The following is a 26,379-nucleotide window of genomic DNA, read 5'->3' as shown; positions in this document are numbered from 1 at the left end:
GCTAAAAGCGGAAGAACTCCCCTGTGCATATGCTTCACCTGTGCTTTTCTATACTTTCACGTGTGCACCATATCGGAGAAAGAGCGTTGATGCGTTTCTTAAATGACATTCTTTAGAAATACTTTTCTTCGAATTATCGTATATTACTCTTGTTTTGAGGTGGACTACGTTGCATCGTTTTTAATTGTTTGCTTGAAATTCTACAATGGATTTCTCTATCCATAGTTACGTTTTAAGTATCGAAATCATTTATTCGTAATAAGTAAACTTAGTTTTGTTTATGAATATGCTTCGGCTGTAATTTTATGTTACCGACAATAGATAAGAATTGTATTCGTTCGATGGTAAAGTAGATTCCTCTTTTATGAACATCGAAAATGTCTAATACGATGTTATCGATTCAGGATAAACTGTTATATTATCTTCGAAAGTTTCAAGATTTTGGCTAGATGGCGTTCGAGTTGACCTTTCGCAATAACAACGCAGTAAAGGATCACCGCCATTAAACGATACTTTCAGTGGCACGACGTTACATCGATGATTCTTTCTCTCGTAATTCGAAGGTAAACGCTTACGTTTATAAATTTTGTTTAAACCACGTAAGAACACTTTATGTAAGAATGATTATATCGTGAAGACGCGCCATAATCGACGAACATAATCCATCTCTTTGAACTTGAAAACGCAACAAGTATATTTGGTGGAATGTGTCACGAAAATCTTATTCGATACGATCGTACTTTATTTTCGTCTAAGTAATAATTCCTTAAATAATCCCTTTCAAGGACCTTAGTTTAGTTAGTAATACATTCGAGGCGATTCAACGTGATATCGATTACTTTATAAAAAGATTCAAGGCACACAATAAAGAAACAGTTGCACGAAACAGATAACAATATATATTCGTTTATCGCATTCAAGGGAATTTTAACGCTTATCTATCGTGTTTGATCAATCGTACATCTAAACGACGATTTTGTACAAAACTTTGATTAATCATCGTCGATAGCTTCGTTCGAGGAAATGATAGAGTAATCTTGCGAAAATTAGGAAAACGGAATGCCGGGTAAAAGCAAGCCGGCATGGCTCATAGTCTTTGCCGCCAATAAATTTATCATTTGCGTCTATTTACATCCGAATCGATAATCGACGCCGCGGGCGCGCCTCTTACGGTGTATATGTGTATATATGTATAATGTATGTACATGTTGATGGTGAACAGTGAGTATACATGTAACCAACGTATCCGCGTATTCGTACTGTGTCTGATTATTATTCGATACAGCTACGCAGTGTGCTATTCTCGCGAAAATTCGGGTCCAAACGCTTCCTCTCGTGAGTACAATTTAACCCTTTCGGGGCGTGTTTCTCTTTTAACAACGAACGTTATACATAATACGTAACAACAGAAACCATAACCAGGTTTAAAAAATACAGATTCTATTTTACAAAAAGTTTTATTTTAGTACAGTTAATTTATTTTTGCTTGCATCAGCTTTTAGGTATAGGGATAGCGAATAATATGATTTTTATCAATTATATTGAATATATCTATTAATTTAACGTACATAATTTAAAAAATAAAAGGCATGTATGACGATATGCTTTAGAAACGGAAATAACATTGTGACTTTAATTGAGATGGAGAATGATTCTTACCGACAATGGAAGAATTACTACTGTTAATACATAGGTTATATGTATACGTATAGATCTATACTACATACATACTCCAATATTTTTCCATTGAATATCGTAGTCGAAATTTTTTTATACAAATAAATGGAATTCCTAGAAAAAAAAAACCTATAAGTAATGACCAAATTTTTCAAGAAAAGAAGATAAATTATATATAAGTCTGTAGAAAATTGTCTTCCCCGAGCCTGCAAATTTTCGCAGTTTCAAGATATGTAGCTATACATATACTAAGCTTCTTGACAATTTTCAAACGAATGTACTGCGATATATTTCATTTACAATTTTAAATTTTAAAAGACACATCCGATCGTAAGAATACTAGAAAAGGTTCGTTCAAATAATATTTTTACCGTTCTCGCTTCCGAGAACGACGCTTTTCGTCACGAGGCCGCCAGGTGTCGTCATCTACGCAGTTATCATTCTACACACGCACGTTATACGACCTCACGAAAAATCCTCTCGCCCTTTGACATCTGTTTCCTTTCGTCCCTTTGTGACGTAGCAGTTACTTAGTTTCCCAGTTCTATTCGACGATTACATTCAATCCACTTTCTTTTCGCCTGTCTCAACAAGATCGACAACTTCTAAGTACATCTTCTCGTACGTCAGAGGCTTTAGATTACGATCTTTGTCCACAAGAGAGGTTAAACCAACCGAAATTACAGAAAATTCCAAGATTCTGAAAATGCTATAAATCTCTGTCAATACGCTTATCTTCATCCGAAATAACCGGTAACAAAACCTAAAGCTATTTACATGTTTATCCTCATAGTAAAATTCTCAGTCTTCCATATAGACTTCTATTCGGTACTTGAACAACCGAACAAAAAACATGGTTTAGTAGTAGGATAACGAGCTAGAATTGACGGTATAGTTATTCGTGACTCAACTGTGTCGATGACTAGTATAGTTCGAACGTGTTTCGTGAGAGTTCTTTCTACTCAACTCGTATAGACTATGGACGGACGGTTTGTAAATCTGAAGGCGTGAATCGTGAAGCGACTTCGAAATGGTAAGATATACCGTGTTTGGAGGAATTAAGCTAGCTCTATCTAGGAACGGTATCGGGCCACGCTTGTAAGCAAAGCTAGCTTATCGTGACCGGTTATAAAAGAACACAGATAAATGGTACGTGGAGAGAACACGGTCGACTTGGAGATCGCGGTCGACTCGGTCAAGCAGGGTCACCGCTTCCGCGACTGTCCTACACCAGCGACCGTGTGCGTAGACTCCTGCATATGTATCGTTTCTTGTAGTCGGCTCAGGTACGCAATATTAGGTCCGTTTTGCTGCTTATCATTCGGCGGACCGTTCTGTCAGTTCGTTCTTGCCGAACACAGTGGCTTACGGAAATATTCGAACATTTGTGACATCCTTTAACGAGTATACTAAGACTGTTACGCGAAATATGTTGTCACGACGATAGCGCTCGAGTTTGAAATAAATCTAAAAATGTATTAGGTTATCCTAAAAGCTTCTTTCGTTTTATAAGAAAATAATCGATGCGCCATATTTATTGTTTTATATGTGCATCTAATAATGAAAATCTAGTACATAGAAGCTGCAAGATATTTACTGCAATATACTGTATTGAAAATTATGAAAGTAATTAAACAGCCAATTATCTGTTATATTAATGTCTCGATGTCAACTGGAACCATTTTGAACATTTATTATATGTGTAAAATATTTTTATATTTCTCTTGTACACTAATTTTTGAACGAATATGTATTTGCTATAAATATCTTGCAACTTCTGCGTACGTTTTCAGTTTAGTTTCAAATTTTACCAATATAATTACGACGGTCAGCGTGTTGCATTGTACTACCAATGAAATTTCCAAATGTTTCATGCAATACACACAACGTATGCATATAAGCTTCATATGATAAGTTTCTACGTTTCTGCGATAAATGTTCAAAAACGTGAACCATTGTATGTTTAACATCAAAACGTAAAGAACGATGTGTACATATGTTACATATTATACATATACGATACCATCAATGTATTAGACAATTTGTTCTCTCTCCAACTGTCCCTACTTCCGGTTCATACATAATAACGACCAACGAAGGCACTTCGATTTGAAGAAATTCTCAATCTAACGTTTTATAATAACGTTTTATTATAAAACGTGGAACGTCTTTACTGCTAAAAGTTTCGAAGTCATTTTATGCGCGTCTAACAAAATAACGAAATTAACGCGCGAGTATCAATGGCTCGAGGAAACCGATAAGACTCGTTTCCGTTGCAATCCCGCATCCTATGGTTACGCAAATCCGATGGCCGATCCGGAAGAATCCAGCCAGCGAATTCGCGCCAGTTTTACCCGTAATAAAATTATATGCCGCTTAGGTAATGTGATTAACTGAATATCGATCGTGTAGTAGCGTCCGATGCTGTTCTCCTTGCAGTAACTAAAATGTCTTATCTAGCATTTTCTTTTATTTTTCAAGATATGTTGAACTATTTGAAGTCATCTATGATTTTTATCTTCTTTAAGTAAAATATTATTATACAAGATATTACGAAATAATCGATAAATATTTTGAATCGTACGAAGAGGAACGAAGGCGACACAACAACAATGATAAAACTTCGACTTTTTTCCTTTTTCTACGTAGAGTTTAACATTGCATTAATCGCGCGTATGTGCCTATTAAGATAAAAGAAAATTCTGTGGGGATTAAATTTTATAATAGAACATCGCGTCCTTCGTAATTTGGCAATTGCAAATATCACACGTTAGTGAGTCGGATTCAGAAATTATACGAGGATGAGTAAATTTAGTACGGCCAATCCTAACTCTGCTTAATATTATTTATTATTTACGGTCGAGATCCACAACGATCAAATCGTTGTTAAATAAGATCATTGTTAACTTCGAATGCATTAATTAACGATGATACAGAATTTTTCTATTCCCTGTAATCAAAAAAAAAAAAAAAAGAAGAATAGAGATTTTTACGAGGATGTGCGTTCAATCTCGACTTCCAAGTAAAAATCGATCCTACCATGGATACGATTTCTCTCGTCGTGATATTCTTTGCTCCGTTCGTTTTGTACGACTCGAGAAAGAAAATTTGGTCGATCGAGAAAACTGGCCAGCCTGGTCGTTAGTTCAACATCATCGTGTGCAGTTGGTTCACTGGCCTCGTCCCTGTACCATATGGAGAACACGGGGAAACAAATTGTTATCAATTGTGGCGATAATTCGCCGTTGCAGCGCGTTCGCCACCAAATCGTCGCCCTGTCATCCTGGTAGGACCCATTAAAACGCAATACACCGGAAGCATCCGAGCCATCGTGCAATCAGAAATTCTTGCTCGATCGAAAACCAACTATTCTATGCGCGAACGAATCCGGTAATCCAACAATTCTTTTATTCGCGCGGGTAGCTTCGTCGGTATTGTTCATTAAAATGTTCATCGCGTTCGATTAAGTTTCACTATTTTATTCGTTCCGGTTTGGACTAACATACGTACAGATTCTTGTGTGGACGATGTTTAATCCAACTACAATCCTTGAATATTTGTTATTCGTCTCGTTTCGACAAACAAAAAGATCGTTAATTAAAAACATAAAAGACTAAGATCGACAAAAGGCAATATTATGTAACAACGATTCTTTATATGTTTAAAAAATCCGTGTGACTTTGATCGTTACTCGCGTTTTGTATATCTTCTTTAATAATTGACGTAGTTTTTGCGTCAGCTTTATTGTCGCGCTACTATACGTATAATTATTGCGTGCTACTATATATAAAATAATTAAATACATATCTAAAGTCCGCAATGCGTCCTGTATCGATAGTGCAAGCACATTGTTTCGTACAGATACATAGAGAACAAATAATGTACTAAAACTTAAGATCGCCTTCATCTAAAAATAAATACATTTATCGTTCAGTTAATTAACCACTTAACAGAATATGTACGATATTGTATATATGCAAGGTGCATGAGAGGGTTTCTAATGGTAAAATCGATTGGACAGAAAATGATGCACAGGATGTAGCGGGGTTAATATTCGTTTGAGCATTCGAGACCATGTTGCTGCTGATAGGACGCTTTTCGCCCGCTAGATTGTAGATTGATCGAGTCTTTCCTAATTGAATCTTCCGTGGTGGAGGACGACGAGCAACGTCCTGAAGGTCTTTTCGACGAAACGTCGCGACACAACATCTCCGTAACGACGTTAATCTTGATACGAACGAAATTTTGATATTCGTTATACGCTGCATGTCGTTTCTTCCTTTTTTTTTCTCTCTCTCTCTCTCTCTCTCTCTCTCTTTCTTTTTTATAGCTGGGCAGAAGAATATACCTCGAGTACCTCCCTCCTCTCGATATTTTCCGACCACGACTTACGGGCTGCGCGTTTCGCCTCCGATATTTCCTGCGCTCGAGTATTTTTCCGTGTGTACGGTGACGCACTGTGGCGTCATAAAGATTCGCAGAGATCGACGCGAAGTTAAATCGCATCCACTACTCGTCCCTCTCCGTCGTCATTTTGGTTTCTTTGTCTGTTTCACGGTAGGCTCATCGATACCAGCTTTGATAACGCATCTTGACTTTTGACTTCGCTTTATAATTTTTCTTCAAAAACCACATTATTGTCGAGGTTTCGAATTTTTTGTCGTTTTTCGACAAAAATTCACGATCTCAAAAGATACATACGTTTCAAATGGAAAAACGTAGAGCGTTATCCACTGGCAAAATGATTGCCTATTTTAGAGGGATGCAAAACTACTCATAGAAAAGTGCAATCGATTCCGGTCCATTCTGAAGAAAAATGGGATGTTCCTTGGCTAGTTAATCTATCATTCCTTTCGATTCTCTCCATTGTCCCTTTAAAGGTCATAAAGCTCCATGATATAAGGTTATCCTTATCCAGAATTACAGGGTCGTTAAACGGAGTACGGCTAATTCTCAACAAACTCAACATTGTCAAACAGAAAATATAAGAAAAAAGGCTGATTGACAATGAGAGGAGACAACCTTGACAACCAAGTGCCCTACGCGTCCTAAGCGCTCATGTATTTTTACTTAAATTTCAGAAACTTCTTCCGAGACCAATAAATTGTACTCGCTATCTGATAGAAAGCTTTTAAAAGGGAAAGATGCGTTTTATGAAAGAAATTGAAAGGTATGGTCACGAAGGATTAACCTATTGGTAACTAACCGTAGTAAAACAGAATTCTGTTGTGCTGTGTACACGATGGGACCGCCATACGGGCTTGCTTTCATTTGGTTCGCAAACACAATTTCCTCGACTGTTTATTGTTCACCGTCAACGTTAGAGGGGTTTCGTTATAAATTTCTCGATGATTCTTTGCCTCGTCCTCACTAGCCGATTCTTTTCTCGGTGAACAGTCCAGGGCCGCTCGAGAGGTAAACCTTCGAGCAAAACGACTTTCAGAGCTGGCAGTAATGTACTTTCACATTTGCAGACCGAGGCATTGAATCGTGTTGGAAACTCGTTTCGTATTGCGCGACAGGGAAGCGATAGGAGGCGGACAGAGACGCAGACAGAAACCACCTTCAACGGGAATGATTTTTCGCAACGACGCACCGACGCGACGGTGCCGCGAGGCTTCTCACGAAAATGTTAGCTGCCTGGCTCGTTTCGAGTGGAACGGTAACCCGCCGTTGACGTTCATCGGTTTCGCGATCGTTCACCGTGTCCGCGTGTTTCCATTCGTCCAAACTACGCTCGGTTCGATCTGTACAATTCGCTACAATTCAGGTGACACCCGAGGTGTATAAGATTATGACTACAGTGGATGCGTATTCCGACGAAGTGTCGTTCCGACGAATACGTCGAAACAATTAAATGTACGAGTACATACAGTGACTTGAAAGAAGGAAATATTTTTACGAATATGTTACGTGTGTTGGACAAAACTTTTCGAAATTTCATTGCTACTCGTATACAATCGAAACTGATTATGTATCGTGATGATAGCAGCAGAATTTGAAACCAATCTGGGAATGTATATGCAAGTTACAAAACATTTATGTACTGTAAACATACACATTGTGAAAACTTAGTACTTAGTACGCCGTATAAATGTTACATAATATAATATTTTGCATTAATACCGTAATGAGATACGATCGTCACGATTGCATTGGTATATCTTTAAAACAACACTGAAAATGTATAGAGAAGTTACAAGATATTTATCGCAAGTATATCCATACTTCGCAGAGATTCTGAGAGTATTTACACAGTCAATTATACATTATGTCAGTAAGCCACGATACTCGCTGGTTAAATCGTATTTGTATATTTCGTTCGTCGGAACGACAGTTCGTCAGAAAACAGATTCGTTGTAATTGTAACTAATAGTCTATATTATTTAGATCGTTCGATTAAAAACTATCGATCTTTTTCTTCAAAATGCCTTCAACGATCTTCACCGAGTATTTTCGTTAAGACGTACGTTCCTGGATGAACTTTAGAGACCGCGGGCGAATACGGAGGTTCGCGGTACTCTGATATTTAGAGAGCGATCTGTATTCACGTTCCCGCGCAGGACAGCAAGTGCACTGACCCAGTGACACGTGGAAAATCTCTACGGCGCGTGCACGGTGTGGGTCGCATCGAAAACTCGCGAGGTGACTTTGCCGGCTAATATCGACGATGACAGTCGCCACGGAGGCATGTAACTTAACTTTTTGGCAAGAAAAAAAGCCACGTGACTTGGCTAACTCGAGATGCCTCGATAACTACGCAAATAACGTCGATTTTAATTTTTCACCTATTTAGCCGATCGGACACGGATCTCTTTCTCGTATAATCTCCATCGACTTTCCAATCCGCGAGTCGCAATTCGAGTCCTCGACGTTGCTTTTCTCCACGATCGTATTACACATACCTCGCGCGTTCTACGAGGAAAAGCAGTTTACCGTCATTGAAAACGGGAAGACTCGAAGCGTCGAGTAACGTTGGAATAGGCAGATGAGTCGCGAAAATTTAAGTGCAGCCCATTAAAAGGATAGGGATATTTTTTCTAATCTGTGAAACCAAGGAGTATGACGAAAAAAAAAAAAGGGACAGTTTAGCTACTGAGAGACAATCGTAGAAATCACATCGTCCGTTTACGCACGCGAAAATTACAGTTATTAAATACTTCGTAAAGTAAAGCTGATATCATGTGTTTTTTATGAACTGTATTTATTCTAACACTACGCTTCCCGTTACTTATTTTATTGTGTGATAGGGTCGTTTAACTTAATAATAATTTTCTCCAAGCGATAATACGACGTGTCGAATAATTTTCTCTGTGCAATAATGGAAGAACGGTGCAACTTTTCTCGGAAAGCGGATGGACGTTGTCGGTGTATATACTGCCGGAGCCGGCCGAGAAAGGAGAATAACGGGACGCACGCTATTTATTGCGTTTTCAGGTCAGACAGGAGCGCGTGAATTTTCGTACGAAAAACGAGTGCCTGCAGGCTTCCAAACCTCTCTTTCTCTTTGTCCATTTTCGAAGGCACTTGCTGTGGAACCGTTGAGGGATTTTCAAAGTAGGGTGCAGAAGCACGATGGTTAGAGTGGGGTGCGGTATGATGTGGCGAAGTGGGATCGAGGGAGGGGCGTAAACCATCGTATGTACGGCCTGGCTCTCTTTATTGCACCCTCCTCTGGGTCGGTGCCGTGGACCCAATTCGCTCCGAGATCTCGACGACGTTGCGCCTCTAGCACAATATATCGCGAACGTATTATAGACAAGTTGGATTTTCACGTTCCGATTGGAAAATTCAAAGTCCCGCCCGAGAGAACTGCTATCCTTTAATGGCCAATGACGTCACGCGTCGCCAGGTACGCGATTAGAACAAGCAAGACTCTAATAGGATCGTAAACGTTTCGCTTAGCCACGCTCGAATCAGCGAACCTTCCGTTCCAATCGAAAATATTTTCTCACGAGTTTCCCATGGAAACAACCCTCCGCTCGGTCGTTTCGATCGTGCGATTCTTCTAAGCGCGATGCGAGATCGCGTTTCGTACTATACGAGAAAAAGAGCGACTGTATCTTTAGACTGGCCGGGTCTGACGTAGAAAGATCCGGTTTCAGTTGGCTCGGGCGCAAACGGATTATCTTCTAATCTAGAGGCCGAAAATTCAAACTACTTTTCGCCTACTTTTGCGAACCTATCGACTAGATTGACTATCGCCTCATAGATCAAGGACGACTGTTTCATTTCTCTAAAAAGTACTCGAGACGAGTTTCAAGGAATGGGCGTAGCTCTCGGATGTGATCGGATCGGCAATTCGTAAAACGGGTAGCTATTTTTGTAATTTACGAAAAGACCACCGTCGCGTTATTAATACTCCGTCATTCGAACGAAGTAGTCATAAAGATATCATCCTTTCCGGCACACGCTTGGTTCTTCGAGTCCCGTGTCCTTCGATCAAATAAACGCTAAATCGTTTCGACGGCATGGACGAGTAAAACGTCCGTTTCAGAAACTACAAAGTTCAAGTCCGATAAAGCGTCCTCGATGGAGTATTGTTTTACTCATCGCATGCATTCTTGTTCGACATTTTCATGAAAAAAACGATTTGCATGAATTTGATGTAAAAACAGGAGACTTGCGACCTTTCGCGCATTGCCGTTCGATTAGATTAACGATTAATCGCGAGGTACGAGCGCGTTCATTTTATTCGATGGTGGTACGACCGTGAAAGTCCTTAGATCGCTTGGTATTTTACTTGTTTCCGTTTGTTTCACTACGATGATTACAAATAGCTTGTTCGACCACCCGTATACCGTTGTCTTGTCCTTTTTTTTCGCCAGAGACCGGCGTACCGTGGCGCACAGCAAAACAAGAAATCGATGGTGAAAATAATTGCACGAGACGTTTATTTCCATGTAACCCAGCGTTGCAAAATTAACAAACAAAACGAACGTTTCGCGCACGCGTTGCGTATACGCTGATCCTCGATAAGAACGCTCGTTAACGAAAACAAAATTACACAGATCGATCTACATATGTTGAAAGACCATTAGCGACTAGCGTCATTCGCCGACGTCATTGCGATTTCCCTTGAACGCGAACGCTGCGGTGAAGATCGGAACAGCGAAACACGAAACGCGGGGTACGCTTTCAAAAATCAACATGCAAACTGATCGGTTCCAGAAGATTTAATTGGACGAAGATTATACACGTCTCTTTTTGATCGAATAAAATTGCAACATTTTCACGTAGCAACGTATCCATATGTCCTGCAGATTCACGCGATAAAGAGGCCTCGATGGTTTCTTAAAGCGACGGTGGCGGTTGGAGTTGGAGCGCGTATACGTCAGAGTGTGGCACATGAGTCATCCAAGAGGAAACGGGGACGGGGCGCTTGATGCGCCCACGATATCGCCGCCCCTGCGCAGAAAGTGAGCGCAAATCGCCGAGGCGTACCGAAGATGGCCGAAGTGGTTCAGTCGTGCGGCAGTCGAGCCCGAGCGATCCCCCGATCGCAGTCGTGCGCGTTGGAACGACAGGTACTACGAGTACGGGTACGGGTACGGGCAGTCAGTAGTGGACTAGCGGCAACGGGAGCAGCAGCAGTAGCGTCCACGACGGCCGTAGCGGTGGTGCAACGCTAACAACAGAACGAAACAGAGAGGAGAATATGGTAGGTCAAATTGACAGAAGACATCGGTAAACGGGTAAATAACGGGTTCGTCGCGTTTACTCTGTTTTGTCCGGGCGAAGATCCGTCGTGTTGAAAACGAAGGTGCGCGCAAACGCTGGCTGCTCCACGGAATATGTATGTGACGGAGGTGGGCGAGGGCCGTGCGAAAAAGTGGCGAAAACTGTGAGAGAGGTGCAGTGCCTCCACGTCGGTGGCAGTGGCGGTATTGGTAGTAGTGGTGCTGGTGGTGTGGTGGTCGTGGCGGTGGTGGTGGCGGCGGCGGTGTGGTATTGCTGGTGCTACTTCGGTGTATATACGCGTGTATATTGGTGAGACACGCACTTCGGCGGGGCCGTGGTTCTCGCTCTCTCTCCTGTTACGTTTCATTCCCTCCTTCTCTCGAATCCCCCTATTCACCGCGACTATCCTCTCTGTCGCGCTCACGGAGGCCATCGTACCGAAAGCGACCGAGCCAGGCCAGGCACTACGCAAGATGGCTGTGTGTCGCTAACGAGAGCCCGACAAACCAGACGGGGAAAAGATAACCCGGGAATAAACAGAACATGCTGCTACGTGATCGTCGGGCCCGTCCCTGAACAGAGAGACACTGGCCAAGAACCGAGAGGTATGTTTCTCTTTTTCTTCTTTTCTCTCCTACTACAATTTTGCCGACGATCCGTAACATGTTCCTTCCTTCGCTCTTTCTTTCCGACACGCCGTTAATCTCGTGTGTTTCCATCCCTTGCGTACGAATCAATGAAATGATGCTTTTCTGTATTTCTGCGAACGATATTTGCGGTTGACAGGTTACCGGAAGATACCGTGACTCGCGTGTCTTACCCGTTCCACTCTCGGTCGAGCGATTCACGTATAACCTATCATATTGCGAACGCGTATATTCTCACGAGCATACGTACGTTCGATACACTGAAAACGTAAACAAAATTAAAGTTTTCCCCCTCGTGAACTTCGGTCAATTGCCGTGCGTTCGTTTCACGAAACTTTTCTGCGAAAATCAGTTGGTTGATCGCGCGATCATATGGTGTAAATTAATCAGGTTAGCGGCGTGACAGTTTAAATTTTTTCTCCGCACCAGGTTTCGTGCGACGTCGATACGACAGCCACCTAGGAGATCGCGAAACGGGAAGCTGAATCGGAAACATCTGTTGCCGAAAGCTTGGAACGGCGAACATAACCTCAGAATGTCGGTTTGCACGCGTCGTCGTTAGGTAGAAGATATATGTTCGGATTCGAGTTTTTCATTTCCGTCGATTTATGCTTTTATCAACGAAAGCAATCGTTGGTAGGTGTGTGCGTGCGCGTTTCGAGCTTGATAAATAACTTTTTGCCGTGGTAACGTTTTGCCTAACTTTTTTAATCGTAACGATCGTCTCGAGCGTGGATCTCGATAATATGTTGCGCAGTGGGATGCAATTTCACGAAACGCGTAGTATTCCTGAAATTGGACGAAATGCCAGCGCAAACGGAGTCGTGCCGACCGAGTGGAAAAGTTTCTGAATTGTAACACGCGAGCGAAGAACATCTGTCGACCAAGCAACTGCGTGCACGTAGGCTTGAAGTCGCGTCGTAGAAGCGTTTACTGGATCGCGATTTCTACGTGTCACCGAGTTGTACGTCGATAGCGTACGTATATATGTATATATATACATATACGATGTTTCATTACGAACGAAATCCTAGCACTTTTCGTTGCTTCGTTCAACACGCGCGTAAGCTCGCCTGGAAATTCCCCATCCACATAACACACCGTCGGTTGCTTCGTGCCAAAGTGTATACAGTATCTGGATCATTTACCAACGTGCGACCGTCCTCGTTTTTTCTCTTTATTTTTTTTTTATGTTAAAACCTACTGTCATAGGCAGTAGCGATATTTTTTATTTCCGCTTAGCTAGGAGACTTTTGTATCGATACCACGTTTCGTTTTGTGAATCGTGCTACGTTGCCGTCGAATGGTTTTTCCCCCGGCTGAAGTTATATTTTAGCGACGGATCGAAAACTGCTCGCGATGTCGATCAATATCAACTCTTGCCTCATGATTTTTCCATTTTTTTTTTTTTTTTTTTTTTTGTAGTATGTATGTTAGGATTAATTAATACTTTAACAATGTATCTACACATGATTTTGTCCATGTTAGTCAAAACGTTTTATGTAATGTCTTTTCATGTTTCAAGATATGCTGAAATATTTAAACTATATCGGTGTTTTTTTACTTTTTAAGTGAGGTTATATTGGCTGTTCCGAAATAATGACCAAACACTTTGAACTGAACAAGGCAAAATAAAGATAGCACAATGAATATGATAAAAATTCGAATTTATTCGGTTTCGATATGGTAGATAGGATACTATAACTGAGAAGAGTACAATTTGTATTCAGTAATCTATGATATTATAATTTTAAAACAGATTCAGGGTTAAAATTGAACTTTGATACGGTTGTGTGACTCCTCTTGTTTCACTTCAGAAATGAGTAATTTAGAAGCCACATTGGTCAACGCCATAAATCAAGTACGGGAAAATGATGTTACGAATGCTGTACTTCAAATTTGCTATTATTCATGTTACCTTCTCCTGATAGATGACTTTATGGAACTAAATGATTTGTTTCTTGAGAATTGAACATTAATTGTTCACTCGAGTAATGAAATTGAGGAATTAACAGAAAGTGGAGAACACGGTTTAGTTTCTGAGATAGTCGAAAATGTAGCTCGATATTATAAAGAAAGACGTTAATCTTTCGAAATAAGACGAGCCGCTAACTACATTTCTCTTTCCATTTCGAAAACGAAATAGCGAGTGAAAGCAATTTCAAGATAGAAAGAAAAATAATCATCGAATCGTTTTCCCGTGGAACTCCGACTGAAAATCCAATTAGTTTCATCCGTATCCCTGTTCCTCGGAGTTCTGCGCGTTCATCCGCAGATCGATTGGTGCTCTATATTGTCGCGTTTGATTATCGTTTTCTAATTATCGACCGCCGTCTAGCAGTCCGTGAGGCAAACGAAGTAATCGGAAGTGGCAACCGGCGGCATAGTGCGCTCGCCCAGCATTTTTTATCTCGTTTCTACGAGATTTCCTCAAACGTGGCCTTCCGAAAGGCCTTTCGGCATTTCGAGGTTCACCTCTCGGCACGTTCGAATACGTCCCAGAAGGACATTACCACACTTTACGATTACTACTTCTCTTCATCGTGCGTGCGTGTATATATCAACGTACGTCATTCCATTTACTTTTCCTGTTCCTCTTACAAACCGCGTTTCGTTTTTAACACCGCGATAGGCGAATGACAAAGCACGAAACAACGTTTTATGGTAATATATCTTGACACAAGCGGGAAGGACGTGATTCCTCGTATAAAAGTAACTTGGAAATGTCGAATTTTTCATACGATGCTTTGTTTTCGAGAAAATGCAGTTTGATAATTTTCTTGATATACATACAAGGTGTATTGTAATTCATGATAAAAATGGGGTCAGGGAGATTCTGTGACTAAAAACGAAGCTGAAGCGAAGGATAAAGTATTTGCGTTTAAGAAAATCCAGTTTGAAAACTTGTCAGGTTAGTTATGTGAATCTGCCTGATTCACCCAACTAGACAGGAGTGGACAATAGATTGGACACTACTGTAGACACGAAAACAAGTTGAGAACGTAGAGCAAGGGTTTTTCATTAGGAGTCCTTTTTACGAGAGAATCGAAATTAAAAATTTTGTCCAGTCTGCGTTTATCAGATTAATTCCCGACTAAACGTGATCAGTTTTTTCGAAGATAAACTTATTTTAGCTTATTTTCATATATAAAATAATTTTGTTGTGATTGTTTTTCCATATTCGGTCGAGAATTAGTTAAACTCACATCTACTAAAAATATCCAGGATTCATAACAAAAATGACCTTTATCCATGTTTGACTCGTTCCATTTTTCCTCAATACATTTAAATCATGATTTCGCAATCACCTTGTATATTAGGAACGGTAAGGCACATACATCAACTATGCTCAACGATAGTTATTGTTTCTAAAGACATTATAATGAAATATTGTATAATTACACGAAATTGTACAGCGATGAGAAAGTTTGATCGAAAATGGTTGTTTCGTGATTTCAAGGCGATCACGAGCAAGTTTGTGAAGTAAACTGAATATCGATCGATACATTAAACGAACTTGCTATAGCGTTCTGGGACATTTGTTGATCTTTAGGTAACCTTAAATGAGGAATACGTTCGATATCGCGCTATAAAAGCAAGATAGGTGGCCGAGCTCACCCTTAAAATCTTCGAATACTCATTTCTTATACAGTGGTGTGTAAGAGTTTTCGTATAGATTTCCCACTTTATACTTCAAAAACGATACTTTAAATAATTTGAAATCGTGATTGACAAGACGGAGTTTATGAGATTCCAGCGATTTTTATTTCTGTTTTTAAATACAGTGACCAATATAACGGATAGAATAATACTTTAAACAAATTTTTTTAATTATCTTTCATTCAAACACGAGAGTGCTATGTTATATCTCTCCTTGTCTTTCAAATAATAAATTCTACAAAATTAAAGTTAAAATATCTTTTAAAGTACTCAATTTTCGACCTTGTTGTTGTTGTTGTCTTAATACTTTTCTATGTGGAGTGAGTAAATGATTTGGTTTTCTATAAGAAATGTTCTCGTTTCAAGAAATAATATAACTGCTAAATGCATATACATCATTGCACTTGCGAAGAAAAATCACCGGGAAATATTCGTAGTTCTCCTTGCAACCATTCATCTTTTTTCTGTAACATTTTCTTTTAACTTTATCCGAGAAAGAGATAAGACTTGTTCCAGTTTCGTAAATCATCTTGTATAATTACGTAACGATATTTATTTGCTGCATTGCTTTCTTTCACTCGCCATATCCTTATACCAAATATCTCTTGAAAGACTCTTTTAGATATCGATATGTTAGAATATACTTAAAGCGAAAAATTCATTTGACAGTGAACTTTTGCATAATAATCGCAAGATAATCTTCATCGAAATTCCTACTCTAAATAATATCCAAACTTTTAATTTTACAATTATATTCTTAATCGTAAGAAACGTTTCAATGTCTCTTTTTTAAGAAGATGGATCTTTCTTTCGTATCATATTTGTATTCTACAAAGAAATCTCGTATTTTTTTTTTTAATGAAATAAAACCCTCACTATTCGCTTATATCGTTCAACGGAATTTTCCATGCTTCATGGCCTTCCGTTTAAGGACTAAGCTTGGTCTGAATACTCCTATCTTCTGGTGAAAGCTCGAGTATCCTTTTGCTCGTACCGCTCGAACGCGAGACTCGTCGCTTACCTGGTAGATCTGGTTATTTCGTCGGTCGTAAACCACGTTTCCACTCGAAACCATCTCTGACACGCTTCCAATTCGATTTAGTTTAGCGTAGGTTTTTGCAAACACAAATAGAACGCGACACACAAGACCCATCAAACATCTGTTACACTGTTTGATCGATAGAAACACTGTGGAATCTTGTTACAATGTTCCTTGCAACGAATGAGATAAAGATGCTCCTCCAATCGACGATACTGTTCTTCGACTTTTATTCTCACGCGTTTCGTGCCGAAAAATCGTTCGTTTCTCCGATATGAAATAGGATCAAGATTCTTAAGGAAGTTATAGTAAAGGAAGGAATCTTAAGATTCAAAATTCGTTACAAACTAATTCTGTATCGGAACTATCTCTTCATCTGATTTGAGGACTAAATATTTTGTATCATCTTGTTGGGCATTTAGAAAACATTAGTATCATTATTTACGCAGACTAATAGTACCGAAGTTAATATTCTTTTCGTGTCTTTCAAAACATTGCGGATCTATAGCTTATTTTTAAAGTATCTTCAAATTTATCAGACTATTGCTTCGTCAATTCTTTCATACCTGAAATACATACTTTTTTTTATTCGAGCGACATAAAAATCAGGAAAACAAGAATATACTTATCTATTTCTGCCACATCAGTCTGCAAATGAAATCGGAGTAAAATTGTTAAGAAATTTTGTTGTCCGATTATCTTGAACATAGGATTGAAACAAAATTTCGAAGGGATTTTCCTTTCGAATTTTATCTGTAAGATCAAGATAAATTCTTTAAGGTTTATTATCTTTCCCTTTCTTCGAATTTCGAACATTCTTCGGCATGAAACCAAAGTAGAATTTCTAATGAGTCATCGTTTTGAATTTCCGTATAGTATTAGTTAGCTGACGAAATAAATAATCCCTTAAAAGGTTCTTCAGTAGTTCGATAAAAATTCGTAAATACTTCTAATAAATTACGCTTAAGAGCCGATATTGGTCGCACAATTTCGCCACTCATATCGCCAGTAGAAAATTCGAATATGAACGAGTTGGTCTTCGATGTGACACATAGCAAGGAACGTTGCAGACAAATAGCGTCTCGATTTACACACGTAAATATCATAGGACTCGTATTGCGGAAGGATACACGTTTCGGACGGGAGACATAAGTCTAAAAGGGTGTAAACGTGACATAGAATAGTTTACTCGGAAAATTCCATTGTCGAAGGAACCGTTATCTTGCGTGCAGCTGGTCGGCGAGAAAAGCATGGAATTTTACAAGGGAAGAAGTGGCATATAATGTGTTTATTGTGTAATAATCTTAACAATCAACTGACGAAGTTTTTACGATACCGTGAAAAACGGTACCCGCTCAAGCGGCCCAAATAGTCTCTTACATAATATTGAGCAACGATTTATTGTTTTCCCGACGTGCGTCGTTGATTCACGTAAGAATCGAACGCCGCAGATAAAGAACGGGATAAGCAATTTTTAAATTCCATATAGCCAATTTTATTTTATTACTTAATTCCTTACCAAGGTTATCCCTTTATTCGGTTGCGGTGTTAAATATGTATTTTTGTATTCTACTGAACATTTCAAACACAATCGTTCCATATTGCCTACAAAATTTTATAGTTTTGTTACTAATTTTTATGAGACAATGTTATGTGTTCGGACAAATCGTTTTCTTTTCAATTGAAGGCTATAATGTCAATTTTACAGCTCAATTGATTTTCAAAAAATGTTGTGTCACCAAAATTCTTCAAATTCACCAAAGTACTTTTATTTTCTCCATTCTCTTCAAAATATCGAAGGTACTAAAATATTCCTTGCCTTAATACCTTGTCTTTCAATCGTCGTATTAAAATGCTTCTGCTTAATCAAAACTGACGTTAATATTAGATAATCAACAGATATGTAGTTATCATGTTTTCTTCCTGTGATGTTCAGTTGTATATATTAGCCACCAAGTGACATTGAAATAAAAATTCAACGACGATACAGCATCTCACATTTTTCCTGTGTGCTCTTCAATTATATAATTGCATGCTTCGTTATGATAATATCCACTTACCATTATTGATTTATATCCGAATCAGAGTGTTTGAAAAACGCGGATATCTCTCATCTAACATACAAGAAAATGAGGAGACAGATTCAAGACTTTCGTTGGAAATTGCTTTCGAGCGAAGGATAACGAGTTACGAAACGTTGTCGAGAACGAAATTGCGTAGAGGAATAAATTGTGATGCTTCTTCCCGAGGAAACAGATCGAAAACGTAAAAAAGAAAATGAAGAGTTTGCAGCAGTAAGGAAGCAACTCCCATGTTTAAATTGAACTGACTGCGAGAGAAAGAAAAATGTAAGTTTCATATCCAAAAATACCTTACTTTATTATTACAAACATTAATCGTCTATGAATTTGTAACACGTTTGGAAAAGTGATTTGACGTTGAGTTGGTTTTCGTTGGTTTGTTCGCAACACTGGGGAAAGCACTTACTGCAACAACCTCTTCAAATATGTTCTCTTTGAAACATTCGTTTCAGTGAAAATTGAAGCTTGCTTTAATAACAATTTGATAATAATTGCAGCAATCCTTTCGAAACGACTCGTACTCGATCTGCAAACGCCATGCACATACTCGTGGATTACTTGCAAACATGACCTTACCACTATCCTATTCCAACGATTGTTAGCAGCGGCGTGAAAACTCGCTAGAGTAGAAACGAAGAGTCTAACGCATGATCATCCAATTTGTCGGCGAACTTTTGTGCGCGCGATTGCAGGTTATAAATACAAGACGTAACAGCAGACGTTTATGATCGCGATACTAGACGGTTAATTTACGACAACGGACGGGCTCGAACTGTTCGCTGTCTCTTTCGAGGAGAAGCAACTCGAGTTTGCGAGCGCGTACTTCTTAATCGGGCAGTGTTTCAATTCGATACAATTTGGTATACGGTCCAGTAAGATTCGATTTATCGTCGCGTATCTGTATCTCGAAGTACGACTCTGCAGCGAAAAGTAGAAACTTGTGTTATCCAAGTTGTTTCGAGTCATTTTCCTTGCGTTATCAATCGTCTAAGCGTCGAATACCGCGATTGATCGACGACAACAATCCGTTATCTAAAGCGAGAAAGTAGTGAAACTACATATATACGTGTGGTGTATGGCGTCTTCGATCGTTTCCTTGCATTCGTCGCAACTTCGAAAATATCCTCTTGAACGGTCGTTATTCACGCGCCAGATACAAAGAATTGGTCAATTGATAGCCGACGGAATCGATGCCTCGACGCGTTTCTAACGTGCTCGCGTCAAACGTCTCGCATTCTCATTGCATCCGCGCTGAAAATGAGTCGACTTTTATCTTTCCGGTTCGGGAAGTCACAATATCTTCGTGATTCATCTGGACGGTTCATTGTTCGATCGGTGGTGACTCCATGCTGCGGCAAAAGTTTCTACGAAAGCTAGGTCAGTTTCGGGTCTTTTCGGGTTTCCCGTTTATCTAGCGATCAGCTTGAGTCACCACGATGACTGTATACAGTAGTCTAGAAGTTGCGCGCGATTATTCGTAGCCTGTGCAAGGGTAGCGTCGTGGACTGTGGCTTGGAACGCGCGAGTATCATCGCAAGCAAGCGCAAACTCGGCAAAGTCGGACTTTCGTTTCGTTTGTTCGCGCAACTTGCACGGATAGACAAGAGAGCGAGCAAGAGAGAGAGAGAGAGAGAGAGAGAGAAAGAGAGAGAGAGTGACTCATCGCCAGTCGCCAGTCTATATCGCGATAGAAACAATAGCTGTCCACGTTTGGAGAGTCACGGCTGTGCCATGAGAGTGGATTGTTTCACAAATCTCAACCACTCGTCGGTCACGAAAAATCGCGATAGATTAGGTACGCTAATCGCGTTGTTTGCTGGTCGGCGCCTACTCGCTTTTTTCCGTTATTGTGTACCGTCGCTTCGAAACGATTATACGCGAGTCGTTCGTAGATAAGTGGAGAGAGATCAACGACGACGCTCGACAACGCGACTTTGCAATGCAAAGATCGACCGTTGTGTTCGATGTATCGTGTTTATCACGATGTCACGAGCCAACGCTATTGCCTTTTATTTATTCTTTCTTCGTTCTTTTTAATTGATGGCTACGTAATTGTCTGAAAAGTTGGGTCCGTTGCTGAACTTTGCAATAACCAATCGACATGATAATATATAAAAGTCGACTGATCACGAATAGTAAGCTGAAACTCCTTCGATCCGCTATCTGCTACGTTCAGCTATTACGTAAAGTTGCTACTCTTATTACGACGTACTTCGGATTGCGCTTCGTTCTTCAAACACCACTAATCAAGGAGGACGTCTATTCACATTTTTCTTCGTTTTCACCAGCCCTGTTTTTCGTCTGATCCAAGGTGTGCTACCGAAATTCGTCGTCGAGCCAACAACCGGCTTTTTTCACCTTCTCACCAACCGGCCATCCGCTGGAATTATACTACGACCCACATTTACGATCGTTCTTCTTTTCTTCGTTCTTTTACCTGGCGTGACGAGGTACCGTGAGACGAAACTTTCTAGCCCTGCTACTTACTCTTCTCCACTGATTTCATCTTATAAACTTGACGATCGTCGAGAAGAGCGTGCAGGGAGAGAATAGTTTGGCACAAAGACGACGCGACGGTGACGAGGCGATTCGCGTTCAAACTTAGCTCACGACCAACGAGTCGCGAATTCGTAGTAGCTTTCGAGTAGTTTTGTACATAGCTTCTAATTAATTTTTAGCCAAGCGCCGCGAGAGACGCGATATATTGAGAAGATTTCAACGAAGAATAGATTCGTGATCTATTGATACCACACGTAATCTGTTGACGTGGTAGCCTTTCAATAGGCAAAATTATCAATCCCATTCTTTATCAGTTTCACGATTTCATTATTCGGCCACACTAATAACGATCAATTCTCAGAAACCAAATGATCTACTTTTATAAATTCATTAGTCGTAAAAATGATATAAACGATAAAAGCGATCCTGCGGAGATATCTGAATGAAGATTTTAAACGTCTCTATTCAATGTTAAGATCTTCGAACAGCTGGAACATGTGTTTGGCCATATTCTAAATGTTTACGTAGATTCTAGGAAGTGTCAGATATTTATTAGAGACGGTAATGAATTTTTTGAGTCACGTCGGTACATTGTTTATTTCAGTTTAATTTTAGCAGAACGTTTGGTCCTGGTCATTAGACACAATTATGAAGAGTTAATAGTAGATAAACTTTAGTAGAGAAAACTCACCCACAACTTTGACAATACAACGAAAATCACAACTTTTTGATCGAATTACATCAGAGTCTCGCTGTAAAATAATTTACCAGCTAATAATATTAGTAATTTGACAAGTTACAAGTTGTAGACTTCTCTTTTGCAACTCTACTTTACGTATATTAACCGGATAACTAGTCATTTGTATAATTCAGTTGCAAAATTTAATTCCTTTTAGTAATTTGTTATTGTTGCATAAGCGAACTTATTGTAACTTACGATTTGTAAAATTTGGCTAATATTAGTTGGCTGGAGTAGAAAATCTCAGTACTTCTGGACTATAGTGTACCATATACAATACGATTGGATATCGCGTTGTCTCTGGTGCACCAATTAAACAGAACTCTCTCTCTCACCGAGTAACGAGACAGTTAACATAAACGTAACTGTACTTGGTGGTACCGTAGATCGTTCATAATACGGAGCAACACTATTTCTGACAAGTAGCACTATAATTAGAGCACGTCGTGCACGCGGATGAAGTGGGATAGCCGGAAGAGGGAAAGAGAAAGAGAAGACCGTGGACATGTGTTAACGCGTGTGGAGGTGCCGCGGGGGCGAGAACCGAATCGGAGCTAACGAAAGTTTCCAAAACATTCGTCACGTGCCGATCGATCCGGGACGCGGTCGACCGAGCCACGGTATTTCTTTGTCATGTTTCGTTTTCCTTTTCCACACCGGGATACACCTACGTATTATGCTGCTCTCGAGTTTTACTTAAGCGACGTGTAACGTCGATTCTCGCGCGTGCACCCGCGAAGCTTTCTTTCGCGATCGATAAGAGGAAAGAAAGGCACAAACGTTATCTTATCTAAAGCTTAATTTCATAAGTGCAAGTTTCCGGCGCTAGAAACGAGCGCTCCAGAAATTGATCGCGTTATATTCTCTATTTCCTGGAAGTATATTCGGGATTTTCTGGAAATTATGGGAAATTTGATTTCTACAGCTGGATCTGGTGAAACAGATGCGATTTTCACGTAGGAAAATTTCACGATTAATAACGGAGTATGTAGAAGCGTTAGCTCGAGAGAGACCAACCCAATATGTTTGCCCTGTTGCAGCTACTCGGAGTGTCAACGCGCAGAAACCTGATATTCGGTAGATGCCTTTTGAGAGCCGCTGGCCCGAATCAGCGTGGAACCATACAAAGGCACATGTACGTGAAGGAGATTCTAAAATATTCATAGTCGTCGTGGTCGGCTGTTAGTTGCGTACGTTTTTATATATCGCGCGTCGCCTCGTCGCAATGGCGAGCCGTGGGTTCCTCTCTCGGTTCGCCTAAATCAGAACGACGCACGATGGGTCCCCTCTTTTCTCTGGCTCGATCTCCCACTGCTCGCAACAACATGCCTCGGAATAAAATCCATCCACGAATATACGGAAACTCTTGCTGTTCTGTATCCTCTTCTATTCTCTATCCTCCATTTGCCGTAGCTTTGTTCATTTTCGTTTTATTTTTAGTTTTGCTGACGCTTTTCCGTTATTTATCATTTGCTGTCGAACCGGAAACAGCGTTATATCGCTTGTTAGCTGACTTATTGTACGATTAGAGAGACACAATTGTAGATCGTAGGAACGAGTTTCGCGCATCTCACTCGATCAAACTGGCGATCAGCACCGCTCTCTGTCAGCCTTTTTCCGATTCGAGAAATGTTCCAACATTCGAACGCTCGATAACGTCTTTACCTCGCGAAGGACGATCGTGTGAAATAGTAACGATCGTGTTTCCCTTTATCATTACAGGGAATGTGTGACATGTTCATCCAAACACAGCAGACGAGTAGCGTCAACGGCAGCAGCAGCAGCAGCAGCAGCAGCAGTAACAACACCGTTCACCACCACAGCAAGAAACGCAAGTTGGAGTACAACGTGAGTCAGCCGGTGATCCAACACGCATTGGTTCAATCGACCGGCGACTACCAATTAGACAATACCGGTCTGCAACAACGGTACTCCGTGAACGGTGCTAATACCGCATTTAGCTCGCTGCACAACAATAATGCGCTGCAGAAGAGTAGCCCGAACCAACAGACCCTGGTACGAGCCTCGACGATCAAGCTCTTAGACACGTACCAACGCTGTGGCCAGAAGGTTGGTGCCACTTCCTCCGATTTTCTCTTACCGATAATTCTCTTCTGACCCGCGTGATCGCGTCGAGGAAAGTCGACTTATCCTCGTCTCTATTCCTCTTTCTCTTAGTCTCGTTGCTCGTCAACTTTGGCGTTCATGTTTCCATCATCGTAGAAGACGAACGCTGGTCGTACGTTCGTAAACGCTTAGATCACAAATTTACAATCGAGAATGATGTATTTTTAAGCGAATTCTTGCTGTTTAAACTTTATATCTATTGAATCCTTCGCTTCTTTTCCTATATTTTATTCTTCCTTGCTATTGATACGCTCGATGAGACGCCGCTTACCGCTTGAAATCGCTATAAATAAGTATTAACGGTGAAGCCATTCTCCTCGCCTAAAAACAACCCGAAGAAGACTTTCTTTCACGGTTTTGTAACGCGCAATCGTGCGATGGGACATGTCCCGATAGGAAACAGAGTCCTTATGCGTGTTATTTATGAATGTTATTGTGAAATAAAATAGCCTCGGTTTTATTTCAAGCGTTTGTTACATCGTTCAAGGGGCATGTCGACATCCTGAAATCTTAGGAACGTATCCTTCCAAGTGTTCTCTCGTTCTCTTCACATCGCGTCCTGTCTCGTTCAGTTTGATTCGAAGCAGCGATTTCTACTACCAGCTAACGACACAGTTAATCCGTTCTTTATCCGTGTATATACTTTATTTCGTCATCCAGTTGGTTTTGTCTGATAAGAAAACTTGTGTCTACCAGCGGTATTTGTCCCTGCTTATTTTTCACCATGCTGGTTTCCGCAATCGTTCATGATACAACTCGTTACGATCGCTAAAAATAGTGGCGCGTTCTTTCCTTTCCCGAGCGAACGGTCATCGTGCTCGCCATTTTTTCTCCATGACCGTTCGAAAATCGACTTTGTCATCTGGCCACGTTGGCTGTTTCGCAGAAGTAAGTAGTGGCTTTCGACGACAGCGATTCGTCGAATCGTTTGGTAAAAGACTAAAAAAGGAACCAAGAGAGTTTTACTAAAAGAGAAAGAAAGAAAGAAAGAGAGAGAGAGAGAAAGAGAGAGAGAGAAAGAACGTAGTATCCGTGGAATGATCGTATCCGCCGATCGTATCGTCAGCGTTCGACAGCTACGGATTAATATCGTCTAATACGTGTCATGAGCCAACTTTCACGAAGGTAGCTTCGTTCTCCACGGACATACAGAGCTGTAAACTATTTTTGTCTTTGCGTATCTATCGTATTAAATGCTTCGCAAATCGATACGATGCCATTCTGATGGATAATTAGGGATATAATTGATTTTCGTTGATCCTTCGATCGCCAAGATATTGTAAGCAAGTACAGATGTACGAGCGTTTCTTAGAAATTTTTCCATGTGGCGTAGTTAGATATCGATTGCCGTCAAGGCTTTCATTTCATATTTCATGACCGGCCATCGTGATGTATTTCCGCTAGTGTTCGAATTTTCATAATGCTTGCTAAATCTCAATGTCGAAGATCATCATCGAAACGACGTAAATCGATGTGTATGCAAAAAACCATTACGTAGAACATTAATAACTAAATTTTTCTTCATATTCTACTGACTACACATCCCGTACGTGTTTGAAACTAATTTTTAACAACGTGCGAATGTCTGTCTGTGTGTATGTGTGTATTTATTTAACAGACGAGAGTCATGTTATTCATGTTACATCGATTCTTATGGATTGTGTTTTGGATTTGTGTTGCCTCGGCTTGGATTCATCAAAGTTTCGTCCTGCGTGTGTTCGTCGTTATCATCCCTACCCAACTAAAGCTATCAAAAACTATCTACGATCTCTTAACGTCCAAAAATTTTTGTATAAGGTGTATTCCTCCTACAGAGAAAAACTTGGTCGAGGGAGGGTAATGGTGACGGCCTGGCAGTCCACTCCGCCAACGCGACGAACGCAGTGGGCAGTACTGTAGTGTCGCAACATCATAATCAACAGCAACAGCAGCTGCAACAACAACAGCAGCAGCAACAACAACAACAACACAAGCAGACAGGCATGACGGCACATAGCAAGCAAGTAACCAACGCTGCCAATGGAGGCGGTGGCAGCAACCCCCAAGGAGATGGAGATTACCAGTTGGTACAGCACGAGGTTCTCTATTCTATGACTAATCAATATGAAGTCCTCGAGTTTTTGGGCAGAGGTACTTTTGGACAGGTAAAAGTTTTTTTTTTTACTCTTCCATATAAACTATGCTATTTCTTCCTGTTCATAAAAACTAAACGACATTTCGCCTTTGTTC

At 40.3% G+C, this 26,379-nt stretch overlaps 1 protein-coding gene and 1 long non-coding RNA gene across 22 annotated transcripts in view; one reads left to right on the top strand and one right to left on the bottom strand.

The window, feature by feature from the left end:
* The first annotated feature begins 490 nt into the window (after positions 1 to 490).
* The window catches only part of LOC126918876 (homeodomain-interacting protein kinase 2), a 50,328-nt gene continuing 24,439 nt past the window's right edge, over positions 491 to 26,379 (top strand). For 13 of the 20 annotated variants that reach the window (XM_050727354.1, XM_050727367.1, XM_050727351.1 and 10 more), the window contains exons 1-4: positions 11,815 to 11,963; positions 23,064 to 23,158; positions 23,746 to 24,093; positions 25,965 to 26,294. In XM_050727354.1, the coding sequence (XP_050583311.1) occupies positions 23,105 to 23,158; positions 23,746 to 24,093; positions 25,965 to 26,294 (732 nt within the window). In that variant the 5' untranslated portion in view covers positions 11,815 to 11,963; positions 23,064 to 23,104. Of the gene's footprint in view, positions 564 to 11,191; positions 11,339 to 11,814; positions 11,964 to 18,789; positions 19,053 to 19,103; positions 21,097 to 23,063; positions 23,159 to 23,745; positions 24,094 to 25,947; positions 26,295 to 26,379 lie in introns of those variants that run through there. The other 7 variants (XM_050727364.1, XM_050727359.1, XM_050727360.1 and 4 more) reach the window with 7 other exon arrangements.
* On the bottom strand, positions 1,439 to 11,835 carry LOC126918923 (uncharacterized). Of its 2 annotated transcripts, none has more exons than XR_007711456.1 (3): positions 11,399 to 11,835; positions 2,049 to 11,305; positions 1,439 to 1,791 (listed from the first exon to the last, which is right to left on the bottom strand). It is a non-coding gene; the product is annotated as an uncharacterized LOC126918923 (long non-coding RNA). The 2 variants fall into 2 exon arrangements; XR_007711457.1 differs by lacking the exon at positions 1,439 to 1,791 and having other exon boundaries at positions 2,259 to 2,386; positions 2,455 to 11,305.

This window comes from Bombus affinis, chromosome 7 (assembly GCF_024516045.1).
Source record: "Bombus affinis isolate iyBomAffi1 chromosome 7, iyBomAffi1.2, whole genome shotgun sequence".
NCBI lineage: Eukaryota > Metazoa > Arthropoda > Insecta > Hymenoptera > Apidae > Bombus > Bombus affinis.
This window is presented reverse-complemented; position numbering and strand designations above follow the sequence as displayed.